Genomic DNA, 13822 nt, shown 5'->3' with positions numbered 1-13822 from the left:
GTGTGTGTGTGTGTGTGTGTGTGCGCGTGCGCGTGTGCATGTATGGTTGTCTGTAGAGTGTCTGTGAAATGCTCTGTCAGTCCAACATTTTGGTGCAGAGTGAATATCTCACAAACCATGAGGCATAGTCATGAAAGTCACTCACGACCCCCCCATGTCTTTGTTGTTCCCCTGACTTTTTATCCAGTGCAGTCTTCAGATCAAACATCAAGTTTTTTCCCCACTGACACTAAAGGTCATCCTTACTACCCTACCACAAGCACTTCCAGTTCTCCTAATGGGGATGCCAAGCTAGCAGCAGTACTGATGGGGATGCACCCAGTCACTGCATTAATGGACGAGTACTTCTTCCCCCATGCCTGCTGTGTGTTTATGTGTGTAAGAGTGTGAGTGCTAGATATCGTGGCACTTTATGGATGTGTAATTACGGTATGGGTGTATGCGCATACACAGATAGTTGTCTGAATAGCCACCTACCATTATTAATCAGTGTGTATAGATCCATCCTGCAGGCACAGAGCAGTGACTTACAGACTCTGAGTAGTTCTTCATAGTGAGGAAAGAAGGCAGAAGAAGTCATACTAATAACTTCCAGTTTTGTGTGGTGCCTTGGTACTACTATGTATGAGAAAATTCAATTAAATTCAACAAACAGGGGGGACTAGTATGTTACTGTCCTGCAGTAAATGTAATGTTTTTCAGTCTCTGTCAGTCAGATAATGTTTGAAGAGTCAATCTTTCTCTACACTTTGTTATATGCTGTGTTTTTCAAAGGAAATTATATTCTCCAGACACCTGTTGTAGTTGTGGTGGATGTGGTGGACAGCACCGCAGCTGAAGTGGAAAATCAATGTACCAGTCAGTATCCTGTCCTGTAGTCTGAAACTAAAGATGTTTAGCTGTCTCTTATTCATCAGTCAGCTGGCTGGCCATCACCACCTCACATCGATCCAACACTTGGTTGTCCTCTTCAGTGGAGAAAAACATTTCTTGTTACTGCAAGCCACTTCAGATTATATATATACACTGTTCAGCCAAAACATTAAAACTACTGACTAGCGAAGTGAATAACATTAGTTATCTCCTTACAGTGGGATATAAAAGGCAGCTTGTGAATAATCGGTTCTTGAAATTGATGAGTTAAAAGCAGGAAAATGTTAAAGGGAGAGTGAAAGGATCTGAGCAAATTTGGGACTTTGACAAGGGCCAAATTGTGATGGCAGGATGACTGTGTCAGAACATCTCCAACATAGCAGGTCGCATGGGGTCTTCCTGGTACGCAGTGCTCAGTACCTACCAAATGTAGTCCAAGGAAGGACAATTGATGACCCTGTGACAAACCTTGGGTCCGGGCATTCATGTGGGTGTTACTTTGACATGAACCACCAAAATATTGTTGCAGACCAAGTGCACCCGTTCATGGCAGCAGTATTACCATGAAGGGGTGTATGTATCTTTTGGAGTCTATGAAGAGTCAGATGTGTTTTGGTGGCATGAAGGGAGCCTACACAATATTAGGCAGGTGGTTTTACTGTCATGGCTGATTGGTGTATATTATCTCCCCAAATAATAAAACACAAATCTGGGAGGGGAGGGGAGAGAAAGAGAAATAGGAATATTTGAGAAATAGATTGATATTTCTCTGCAATACAGCATGCCAGGATTAAAGAAATGTCAGACACCTATCATGTTTTTGACAGAACGGGGCCTACAGAGGTGTCAGAGGAAGATGTCTTGATATCTTTTGCTGGAATTCAATATCAAACCTTATGATTCTTACAAAGCATGGGGCGCTTTAATGGAAAATACATCATCATCCAGCATATTAACACTTTCCACTGGCAATGAAGTTTATAGTTCATAATATTAAACTTTTGTTGCACTCCATGACTCTGCAGCACTTTCATACAGGTTTGGAGGTATAGGGTAATATTAGAAGAAGCAGAAGGGAGCATCAAAATTAAAAGTACAAGTTTAATTAATATTAAAACTAAGAGAGATGACCAGCCCAGAAAATGGATTCAAGCCTATTTGCATTCCCATGAGTGTTTCCCTCTTCTGTTCACAAGCATTTGCATCTTCTTACAGAGTCTGTCGGCTGAATTCCCAGAGGAGACTTCTTTTTTTTTCTCCTTTTTTTTTGCAACTTATTAGCAATAAAAGTGAAGGAATTTTATTCCAGCAATGAGGTATACACCATCTTACACATTGATTACCTCCCTGAAACAACACTGCAGCTAAAATATTTGAATACAATGCAAAGAAGGCAATATACTACAAGGCAATATTAATGTCATGATTAATTTATCACAAATACAACATGGTTTTGGTTTTAGAGGAAATAATTAAATGCAGCTTAATTTAGCAAAATATTTATAATTACTATTTTTGGGGACATTTTAGCACAAAGATATTAATTCAGCATTAATTTGACCGGAATGCTACTATCCATCTATGTAGATAGAGACCTTGTTTCCATACAACCAATCAAAGCTTTGCACACAGCTGTAACATCAGTGTTCTATTATAGGGAGAGCAGACAGTCACACTGAGCCTGATAGCATCCTGCTACACAACAAAAGACCCACAGGCTCTGAACAAAAGCTCACATTAGTTTTTCTTGCTGAAGTCTCCTTATCTAACTAACTTACCTTTATTTACTTTGTCTCTCTGTCCTCCTTCCCTATGGTATAACATCAACAATCGTGTAGCATGCCAGCTGCTGTCAACCAATCTCAAGACAGCAACATGTTTCTACTGCCGGCTTAGACAAAAAGGATATTATTGATCTTAACACCTTTTTTCTTCCTTTCATTTTAATAAAAAATATATCAATACTTTGAACAAACACGTTGACTTTTCTGTTTGTTTGCTGTAAATGTATTGACTGGTTGCAGAGACTGAAATCCATCCAGTGTGTCTGAACAAGTGCACAGGACACTCTAATCCCACTTACAGAACATATCATAAGATCATCTACATTTAGAGTTCAGTATTATTGAAACACTGTGCAATATCTTTTTTCATCAGGATAGAAACAAAAGAAAAATTTCGTAGCTCATTTCAGAAACATGGGGCAGTGAGGCGAGACTGGTCTTCTTGTGACTATGACTGCGTGATAAGGACTCAACAGACAGAAGCATTTATAAAGGTTAGGGATTTGAACAGAATCTCATACTTGGCAGCCAGGGAATGAATCTTTACATTAGGGGAATGTGTGGTAGCTAATGGAAGAAAATTGGCAATTCTTCAGTGAAGTGACATTATGGAGCATGCATTATAGGGATTTTTTTATCAAATTCATGGAACATCACGGTCCAGTAAGATAAGAAAAAGTTGAAGAATTGAAAAGACAGGCTGAAGAGTACATAAGTACATTTAATCTTGTAATGAATCCATAGAACATGCTCGACCAGCATGTGCATTATTCAAGAACTTCAAATTCAACAAAAAAATGTGTTATTGTCACTTACATGGCTTGCTGCAGAGGGTAATAATATTTCTTACCATGAATGCCCTTTTCAGGAGGGAAGATGCCCTTTTTTAACTGTCAAGCTTATCCAAGAGATGGGTGCTGTATTCAGGTCTTATCTGATCACAGAATTAATTCATAAATGAATGACAGCATCATATTATATTCATATTTCATAGTAAAGGAGGGTCAATGAAGTCATATGTACAGTAGTAGTAGGGCATCCAGTTCCTGATGTATGTTGTTCAATGAATTCATTCTCTCTCTCTCTCTCTCTCTCTCTCTCTCTCTCTCCTCTCTCTCTCTCTCTCTCTCTCTCTCTCTCTCTCTCTCTCTCTCTCTCTCTCTCTCTCTCTCTCTCTCTCTCGCTCTCTCTCTGGTTGCCATGGAAACTCCACATATGTCTCCAACAGCTGTTTTGCAATATTCCACAAATGACAACCAATTTAGCTTTGCGCCCACTCTCCATTTCCCTACCAGCCTCCCGATAGACACACACAAGAGCAAAACCAAAGCTTGAGATCATAGCATATAGCGCAGAATATAATCAAACACCAACTGACATAAAGATTTAGTATAGAGAAAAAATTGGCATAGGGCTACTCTACTGTATTTGTGTCAGTCATGCAGTGGACATAAATCTATCTTTAATTTTTAACTACACTACAGCACAGATAAATATTGTCATCCTTTAAACCTACAGCACCACCTAACCCTCTACATATAGCTCGTAATCAGATACTTTCCCCTCATTTACAAATGATCATGAGATAGTGCTTTGTTAGTTTTTAGTAATAGAGAGAGGGGAATGACCTGCAGCATAGAATCGAACCAGGGATGCTGCCTTTATGTAGCATGCACGGTAAGCACTCAGCTACCAAGGCGCTCCATGACACATTTTTTATTGCTTATATTCAACCTAAAATGGTATGTCAGTCCTAACTTTGAGACTCCTATGTAAGTTGTTGGTGTAAGAGTAATTTACAACAAATTTGAATTATAAAAGATAAAAAAAATTGACCAGTCAGACAGACAGAAGTTAGCAATAGTCCAGATGACTCCTAAGACCTACTCACAATCAGTCAGCTAGTGCTGGAAATGCCCCTCGTTGCATCACGTTTTTGTAAAATAATAAAAATAATGAACCTTTTAAAAAATATATTTTGATGGATGACAAATTAATAAGGAACTTGTTAGTTCATCAATGAATCAGAACAACTAATAACATGAAGACAATGGTTTGTCAGGAAACAAAATGTAGTGTGTGACATTGATGAACTTGGAATATGATGATTGTTGAATTATCCTTCTAACCAAAAATGCATTCTTCAGACTCTACTTTGTCCTGCCATTTAGGAGGATTTCAAGTAGTGACACAAGATGCTTTGTGAGAATGGCCTCAGATTTACATCATCAAGCTGTGAGAAAACTATATGAGAACTTACAACTTACTTATCTTAAAAGGAAATAGTTTGAAATGTAAATCTACATACAGTACAGTATATCGCACTGCCTCTGTACTCCACACAGTGGATACATGGACTTCCTACAGATCATTTTTTTAACTGCCTCAGGCTCAATATGTAGTTATTGACCTTTGACCTGTCTTTAGACACATTCAATAATGTCCCTTTGTCAAAATCTAACACTAACAGGCTCTAACAGATAGGAGGTTATGCAGACCAGAAATGTCTTACAGTAACTCCTGAATGACCTTTTTTGGTCACAGTTGATTATTCTTTAGCCGCAATCACGCTAATGTCTCGCCTGCTTAAAGATTTCACATTTACTAATGAGCAGTCTTGTGATATAAGACAGGAAAGCTAGAGCATTACCCATTCCCTGGTAAATACTTAAGTGTTAGATAAGCCTTAATTGGAGGTTTACAGTCCTGAGCCCTTACAGTATGTTAAGGAGATGGAAGATAATTGTGCTGATTGACTCCAACGTTGGCCAGTTTGTTTCTGCTCAACCATTTAAAGGCCATTTAGCTCTGAAAGCCATTAGACAAATGGGAACATATCTGTGTACAGTACAGTCTGTATTTGCCTAGTTTGGTAGGTGGGGGGGTTGGATGTATTTAAGCAAGTCTGTCAAGATAATATCCCTTTAAATGAAATGACCTCATGGGGGTCATCAGCAGGGTTCATTAGATGGAATTATCACCACAGTAATTACCATGGTTACTGTCTTCAGAGCCAGTGGCTTTGCTTAAAGACTTCAGTGTGTGTGTGTGTGTTTGTGTTTGAGTATATGTATGTGTGTGTTTGTGTGTAGGGATTGCGTGACTGTGGTGGCTGGTTTGCTGGTACAAGGCCTTCCAGGGTTTAGTCAGTATCCATCTAGTGCTGTCAGTGTTGGTGGGATCACATATGTCCAAACCACAGCTCTCAGCCTCGCTCTCTTGTTTATCCATCCCGCTTTATTTATCTGTCACACACTCCAGCACATACATATACGCTCATCGTTTCCCGCTCTGTTCTCATTCATTTTTTTGTAGATGTTAAATAAAAAAAATATGTCAGTTCACTGTGACCTTGTTTAGCCTACAACTGTCTGCTCATCTGTGTAAGACTGACTGTGAACTTGTGTAATGAATGTAATGGCTGGTGTTTTTTCGTTAGCAGATCTGTGTCAGTGTGTGAGTGGGTGGTGCGGCTCACTGGAGCTTACAGTATGTGTGTATTCATGTGTATTTCTGGTTTGCTGCTGGAACAAGGAACTAACACACACACACACACACACACACACAAACACACACACACACACACACACACAGAGCCTTAACACTGATGCACAGTGACATGTCGAGGACAGTCAGGACACTTGGCACATGTTGGTTTGGTCAGGGAGTGGTAAAGATCAGTGTCTGTGTGTGTGTGTGTCTGCTTTACATGCCCTGAGTGCCTTGTCTATCTTCACATACAGCAGGTGTTAACTTGTGGATGTTAGTAGTAACAGTCACATATTTTTGTGTTGCAGTGTTGCGTCTCCTGAAGGAGGGAGCAGACCTGAACACTCCTATTTCTTCTGGTGGATCCTTGCTACACCTGGTAATACCGACACAATTCACCAACTTGAATCATAAATGCTACATTCCTTGTCCTAACCTGTCCTGAAATGTTAGCCTAATTTTAAACTTAACCATGAAATAAATTGTTATTTTTATGGACAGTGTTTGTCCCCATATTATGATTAATGAGCGTGATTTAAAGTACAGACCCTCACATATACTAAATGGTGGTGGAAAAAGTACTCAAATATGTCCTTATCTTACAAGTAGAAAGATACAAAAATTCTCCCTTCATTTTACTGAAACAAATGCTCAGAAAAATGAAGCTAAGTAGGAAATAATGACACTGAAGTGATAGAAATTATCGAGTACAAGGATGTTTGTAAGTCCCAATGAGTGATCAGTGCAGCACATTACATTACACACTACATGTCATATCATAGTAGAGACCACATGTTTTTTCTTAATTTGAATGAGGTAATCAGACAAGCTAGTCCACCCATCCTATCCTTGGAGGTTGCTCATATTACAGTACAAATGGTGGAGAAAGATCAGGAAGGAAGAGAGGTGTCAGTACAGGACAACTGCTGCACCTTTTTTAAACATATTATTTATTAAACTATACTCTCTAGATCACACATCTGCACTGTTTTAGTAGTGCTTCAGGAAATATACATTTCTGCAAACTAATAATAAAAAAATCTTCTGTTGGTGCAATCCACAGTGTGCTCGCCATGACAATGTGTTCGCGGCAGAGCTTCTGATTGAGCGAGGCCTGAATGTCAACCTGCAGGATGAAGACCTGTGGACAGCACTGCACGTAGCGTGTGTGTGTGACCATGCAGATGTGGTGCTGCTTCTGCTGCTGGTGAGTCCAGTCAATTTTTATTCATACAGAACAATATCACAAATCATAATCACAAATTTGCCTCAAGAGGCTTTACAGTTTTATATCCTTAAATCCTGGAGGACACACACGCCCTTGACACATGCAAACATAAACACACCGTATGTGGACATAAGAGCTTTTACATGCTACAAATACACACACAATTTTGGACATAGTTTTCTTGTTGATCCTTCCAATTCCAAGCGTGTCCGCTACAAATTAGATTAGTGTTTTGGAAAGGCTCGGCATTCGAGCTTCATGTTTCGAATTAGCGCCTGTATTCACATTAGTCATCCAGAATTTTCTCTCCAAGTGGAGCATCTTTCATTGATGAGGGGGTTTGGATTACCAAAGGCCTGAAACACGACTTTCCATTCTTTCACAAACCAAACTGTATCACTGAAAATTAGGATATTTAGAAATTGGGCATTAGCATGATATCAAAGCTTGAGCCCGTTCTGCGGAGGATGTTTCCAGCTCATCTCGGGTCTGTCTTGACAAGAGCTGTGGTAGTGCTGATTAGGTCCATAATGAGAGCAGGGCCAGCTGCAGGGGAGGGCATTCACATCAGGCCCAGTCACTCAGTGGGCTGGGTGTGCTCTGCTGGTGTTGATTAGAGCCAGGGAGGCTTGTCAGTAATTCGGAGCTCTGTAGAATCTTGTGCAGCTTGGTTCTGCTGATTGGGTCCTGAGTGATTGCTGGTTTCCTATCTGTGGGGCAGGAAAGAGATGTTCCTGAGAGGAATGGATATGTTTGAAGAGTTGCCATCCAAAGGGTGTGCAGGGTGGATCTGTCAGCCTCTACTGACTATGTGACTGTTTGCTTCATGTGAGTATTTTGTATTTGCATGCTTTTAATTTCCCTGGAAGCAAAGATTAATGCAGGCTGCCTAGCTTGTAGAGTAGAGTGTGATATAGATACGCCAAATACAATTTATGCAGTGAACTATGCTTTCATTATAGGCAACACCATGAGAGAGAGAGAGAGAGAGAGAGAGATTTAAGACTGCTCCCTGGGAGGCAGTAACTAAATGTCTCCCATTCACCACCAAGAAAGAACTAGTTTCTAGTAAATTAGGTCATATTTACACAGAACTCAGTCCTGTTAAAAGAGAGCAAGGGGTAAAGAGAAAAAGACGAGGGCAATTTCAAAGAAATTGAAAATAATCAAAACATTTTTCCAGCTTACTGTAGCAACACCAAAACATTTTTGGGGGCTTTCACAGCTTGAATTTCCTTTGATACAAAGTGCTTATTTATTTGACTGCATCTTCTGCTTGTGGAGTGTGCACTTGTGTGATTGTGACAGTATTTGGATATGAGGAGACTAGCCCAGTAAGATAGGAGACTTTAGAAGTCTTCGTTATTCAAAGTGCTGTACATTGGTATGGAGTGAATTTTTTCTTCAGGGTAAGATAAACACAGTTTCTTTTCCTGTTACAATCGGTATGGCAGACGGTTTCTGAAAGGGGAGCTCAAAGCTCTTCCTGTGCAGAAATAGCTTCAGCTGAGCCATATTTTCGATAGAGATGGAATATCCTTTTTTATTCTATTCATTCAGTTTTACACCCATCTCCTCCGGCACAAATGCTGCCAATGCCCAGTCATTCTGCTCTGTTCTCAAGCTTCTGCCTTATCAGAGCTGTAAGTAGACGATCTTCCCTCAGAATATGACGGGTTTACATTTTAATGATAAGTGGAACAGTGGTCTCGCCAGAGGAGCTTGACTGGCAGCCTTATCTTTGATTGGCACAAAAAGGAGTATTGCTGCTAATCTATTGTGTCCTGCTCCTTCGTCTATTTCTCTGTTCCCCTCCCCGTGTTCTCTGCTTCTCTGTCCTTGATTTCATGTCTCTACTTCCTACACAGAGGAGCAGAGTGGCTTTTGCTGACAGAAATTTTACCGAGCTTGTCATAAGGGGAAAGTAGGGAGGGTTTGATGAGACGTCTGGGTGCATTGTCGCTGTGTCCGCATTGGCTAAAATGTTAATTCTCTTATCTTGTGACTCCAAACAGCAGGAGAGAGGAGTAAGCCATTTCTAAACACCCTCATTCCCAACCTATTTCCAAACCCATTCCCAAACCTACTCGTTCCTAGCTCGAGCTCTGGTTAGTGTTTGTCATTGAGACCCTGGCAGAATTAACTGGCTGTTCAGAGACATTGTCAGCACATGAGAACATGACAGGGTGTCTTTATAGTCATTATAACTGATTCCTCAAAAAAATTACACTTGTAATATTAAGCAATATATTGGGTGGTTTAAAGGATGTGATTATCAAACAAAACCAGAGCAAATTTTCTGCATTATCATACTGATTTCAACATAGCCTGTTACTTAAAGGTGCAGTGTGTAGAATTTATTGGTATCTAGAGCTGTGTTGCAATCTGCAACCCCACTACTAGAATCCACCAAGTCCAACACACTGAGCCTTTAATCAGGTTTGGTTCATGTGCGAGGTTGCCTCAACAGAGGTTCTTAATCTCCATGTGTTAAATCTTTAGTGGACTTCTATTCTAAGCACACAAGGCACAAATCAAATTAATTGTTAAAAAAGTGGCAAGTAATTAGAGTTAATTGCAGACTTGCCCTACTTCAACATCAGTGTCTTCCAGAGCAAATGTTTCTATCCTTTGAGAAATGTATATACTCTGTTTGCTCAAGAACATGTAAATACTAATCTTAAACGTTTTACCACCACCATGCACTTCAAATGTATTTTTTTGTTTTTCAAAGTTGATGCTAGTTGATGTAGCAATGCACATCATCAGTGATCCACAGGAGAGTGGTTCTGTTCCAAAGTGTTATTTCTCATCTTAGAGCTCCAAACCCATGGGGCCAGAGTTGTAGAACTGACCCACTTTCTGTGCTTGTGTAGGATGAATTTAAAACTTCTGAAATGTGAGTGCTTTGAAGTCAAACGATTAACAGCGAGCCCCTGGCTGTGCTGAACTTTACTTGACACTTTTTTGGTCTTTCTACTGATAAGGTAGCCCTCCCTTCTCCAAACATGCCAGTGGTTCATCAAGCAACTGGTGCACTCTTCTACTGTGTATGATCAGATTTAATATGAGTTCGTTTGAACCTGCAAACTAACAATTTATGGAGAATTTGTTGAAGTTTTTTGGACTAACATTATAGCTAAATCATTTTTGCTATAAAAATAGTTTTTATTATGGTGAAGAATTGTCCATGTTTATCAAGAAGCTAATATTTTGTCTTTGAACAGTTATTAAAGTTTGTTTGGCAACAGCAGAACAGATGTGCAATCAAGAGAGAATAATAATGTTGTGCCGGGTAAAATACTTTGTCAAAACGTTGAATATAAATTTTGAGGGTTCATTGAGATTAGATTACTTCATTTTTTCTTTGGAGAAACATTAACAAAGAAGAAAATTAAAGTAACATGTTAATGTTTTATTGCAAAGACACAATAGAGAAAGCTTTAGGATTATTTGAACTTTTATGCATGTCATTTCGTATGTAGACTGATATTCGAGAGTTTAAGAAATTATAATATATAAATGATATAAATACTAATGATTCCCCAGCTGATATTCATATTCTTTACAGGTTGGGACATTTTACAGTTGAAAACTAAACTTGTGACTATTGGACTTACTCATGGTGGTGGACAGTTTACAGAATGGTAACCCTGTTTCAAAACATATCTTCTGCATATCTGTTTCCTTGGCTAACATATATTCCAATACAATATATCTGCAATCAGCTAATATCAGTCAATATCCCAGCCTGGTCTCTAATGAGAACTCTTTGCACTGGTTAGATTTTCCACTGTGCTTTGCTGTAATCGTGTGCAGCTCCGCACTGACTGCCATCAACACACATCTACTAGTTGTTATCGATTTTGTGGCAGTCACTGCAAGCAATAACTGCCATTATCTAAAAGAGCTGCATCTCAAGAGACGTCATGTTTAAATAAAAAATGAAATTAACCGTGGGTAGCGTGTGGTATAAACAGATTTCCATCTCTGGGAGGTCCGTGGTGGATTCATCATATTGTGGCAGGGAGCGTGTCGGGGTCAGAGGTCAACTTGTTAACCCCTCTGCAGTCTGCGTGGCTGCTAGCCGCCGCCAGCATGTTTATGTCTGTCAGTACTTATCATATGAGCCCAGACACATGATTAATGTCTCTGGTTAAATGGCCCACACATCATGCTTTCTTTGCCATGATCTGTCTCTCGTTCTTAGAGCACTGTTTGCCATGATATCACTATGGTATTTTCACATTGGTTTTGTAAATTTTCTCTATCTATTGTTATGTTGTTTTTGCTTTTAAAACAACATCTATCTGTCAGGGCTATGTCAATTATGTAGAATATTAAATTTGACTGTAGATTCCAATAGCATCTCAAGGTTTATCCAGGGTTTTTGTCCAGCTGTGAGTGAATGTGGCCAGTGGTGTGAGTGGCCTCTTGGCAGACAGAGTAAGATATATCTCTCTGTGTGTCAGCTGATAACTTCATTCAGCCAGACTCCTATTGACTTTTACTGGACCTTGAAGTGTATTGTCTGGGTTAGTACACCCACTATTCAGTACACACAGTCACGTACACACAAAAACACACACACATGTTAAAAGAAACATCCGGAGAGTTGGCTGTCAGGTTTATGAGGAAGTTGATTACCGTTTGAGGGACAACACACAAATCTAAAAATTATAGATGGAGCAGTGTAGGGAGATTGGGGATGGATGGTGTGTGTGTGTGTGTGTGTGTGTGTGTGTGTGTGTGTGTGTGTGTGTGTGTGTGTGTGTGTGTGTGTGTGTGTGTGTGTGTGTGTGTGTGTGTGCTATATTTGTGGTGGTGGGGGCATAATATTATGCTCTCTGTCTGACTCATTCATCATCTTATCTCTTGCTCTTCTTGATGTGCTTCACATGGCGATAAGGTTTCTTGTTCTCTCATGAATAGTCACGAAGCAGTAGCTTTTGGTTAATGTTAATTAATTCCCATTGTTAACCCCAAACAAACCCTCATAAGTGAGCGAAAAAAAGCTCCCACTAGACGGCACAGATTGGTGCACAATGAAACCACTTAAAAGGCTCACCTGAACAGTTTCTTCTAATCGCAATTTACAGCAATGTACTCCCTTTATAAAGTGTAATTGTTTGGCCTTTGTTGGGTGAAAAACATCTGAAAATCTGCAAAACATTTTTTGAACTGAAAAAAGTCTTATTTATGAATTGATAAGGAATTTCAAGGTTGCTTTTAGGGTTTTTTAAGCCTTGGTGTCCTAGTGGTTTTGCTGATTGGTTTTCAGAGCAATGAGGTTTACAGCTCCAGTGTTGCTCTTTCATTTGCATCCTTCCTTGCATTTTCAGCCTCCTTCCTCCCATTTTGTGCTTTCCCCAAACACTCCCCTCTCTGTCTGCTTAAGTACCAGGCCATAAATCTCTTAGCTGTAAATATTCAATAAGGATCCTCACTTAGAGTCCTCTGTCCCTCTTATCAGACCTGGTCCAGCTACGATCGTTACACTGCCTTGTCTTTTATGGTTTAGTCAAACAACAGTAAACGATTCACGGTTGGATTCTGACAACTGCCACTTGAAAGGATGTATGTCACTTTTAGTACCTAACCTCCAAAGAGGGTATGATAAAAATGAAAAGGACCGAAGCAAAGTCCACAGAAGTACATTTTGCATGGTTTGTACACTTTTCTGCTCTACTGGGAAAAACATCCCAGCATTTTTCGATTAATGAGCGCAGTAGAGTTCCTCCGAAGAGAAGCAATCAATCATAACCATATTGTGACCAACGACTGCACCGTTGTCGGAGTAACAGTCATTAACGGAGCCCAAGGGAAGGTCTCCCACATTATCTCTTGCTGTAACAGAACACTACCCTGGCAGGGTCCTTTTTGAGCAAACACACATTAATCTTGTCACACACACACTCAACCCAATGAACTCAGGTAACGGTAACCAACGCCTTTACTCTCTACTGCCCCACCCCCCCAGGCAGTTACATAATGAGTGTTTTAATTCACTCTATTGTCTGTTAATGTCTCCATGGTTCTGCTCAGGTATACGCCTGTGGGAAACCAAGATAATTGGACCCACTTTATCATTGATTCAACTCTGATGAATGACCCTAGCTAAAACTCTGTTTGTGTGTGTCTTCTCTGCTTTCTTCTGCCCTGCGTCTGAAAGGCTGGAGTTAACGTCCTGCTGCAGGACGTCAACGGGAACATTCCTTTGGACTACACCGCGGAGGGAACTGAGACCTGCTACATCCTCCGAAAACACCTGGAGGAAAATGGTAAAGCTCAATACACCTTTTAATTTGTGTTGTATTGTGCAGTGAGAGAAAGCTAGCTTTTCCCTTTCACATTTTATTCCTCATGAGCTCGAATGAGTCATTGAAATGTAGTGGCTCATTTCCATGTTGTCACTGCCCTTTGACAAGGACAAAAAAATAAGCTGAAT

At 40.0% G+C, this 13822-nt stretch overlaps 1 protein-coding gene across 1 annotated transcript in view; it reads left to right on the top strand.

The window, feature by feature from the left end:
* myo16 (myosin XVI) overlaps nt 1–13822 on the top strand; it is an 80993-nt gene that overhangs the window by 10693 nt on the left and 56478 nt on the right. Inside the window, exons 3-5 of the mRNA XM_062432089.1 lie at nt 6455–6525; nt 7210–7353; nt 13547–13655. Of these exons, the coding sequence (XP_062288073.1) occupies nt 6455–6525; nt 7210–7353; nt 13547–13655 (324 nt within the window). The remainder of the gene's footprint in view (nt 1–6454; nt 6526–7209; nt 7354–13546; nt 13656–13822) is intronic.

Source organism: Scomber scombrus, chromosome 13, assembly GCF_963691925.1.
Source record: "Scomber scombrus chromosome 13, fScoSco1.1, whole genome shotgun sequence".
NCBI classification, from domain to species: domain Eukaryota; kingdom Metazoa; phylum Chordata; class Actinopteri; order Scombriformes; family Scombridae; genus Scomber; species Scomber scombrus.
The sequence above is the reverse complement of the archived record's forward strand: the minus strand, read 5'-3'. Positions and strand labels throughout refer to the sequence as shown.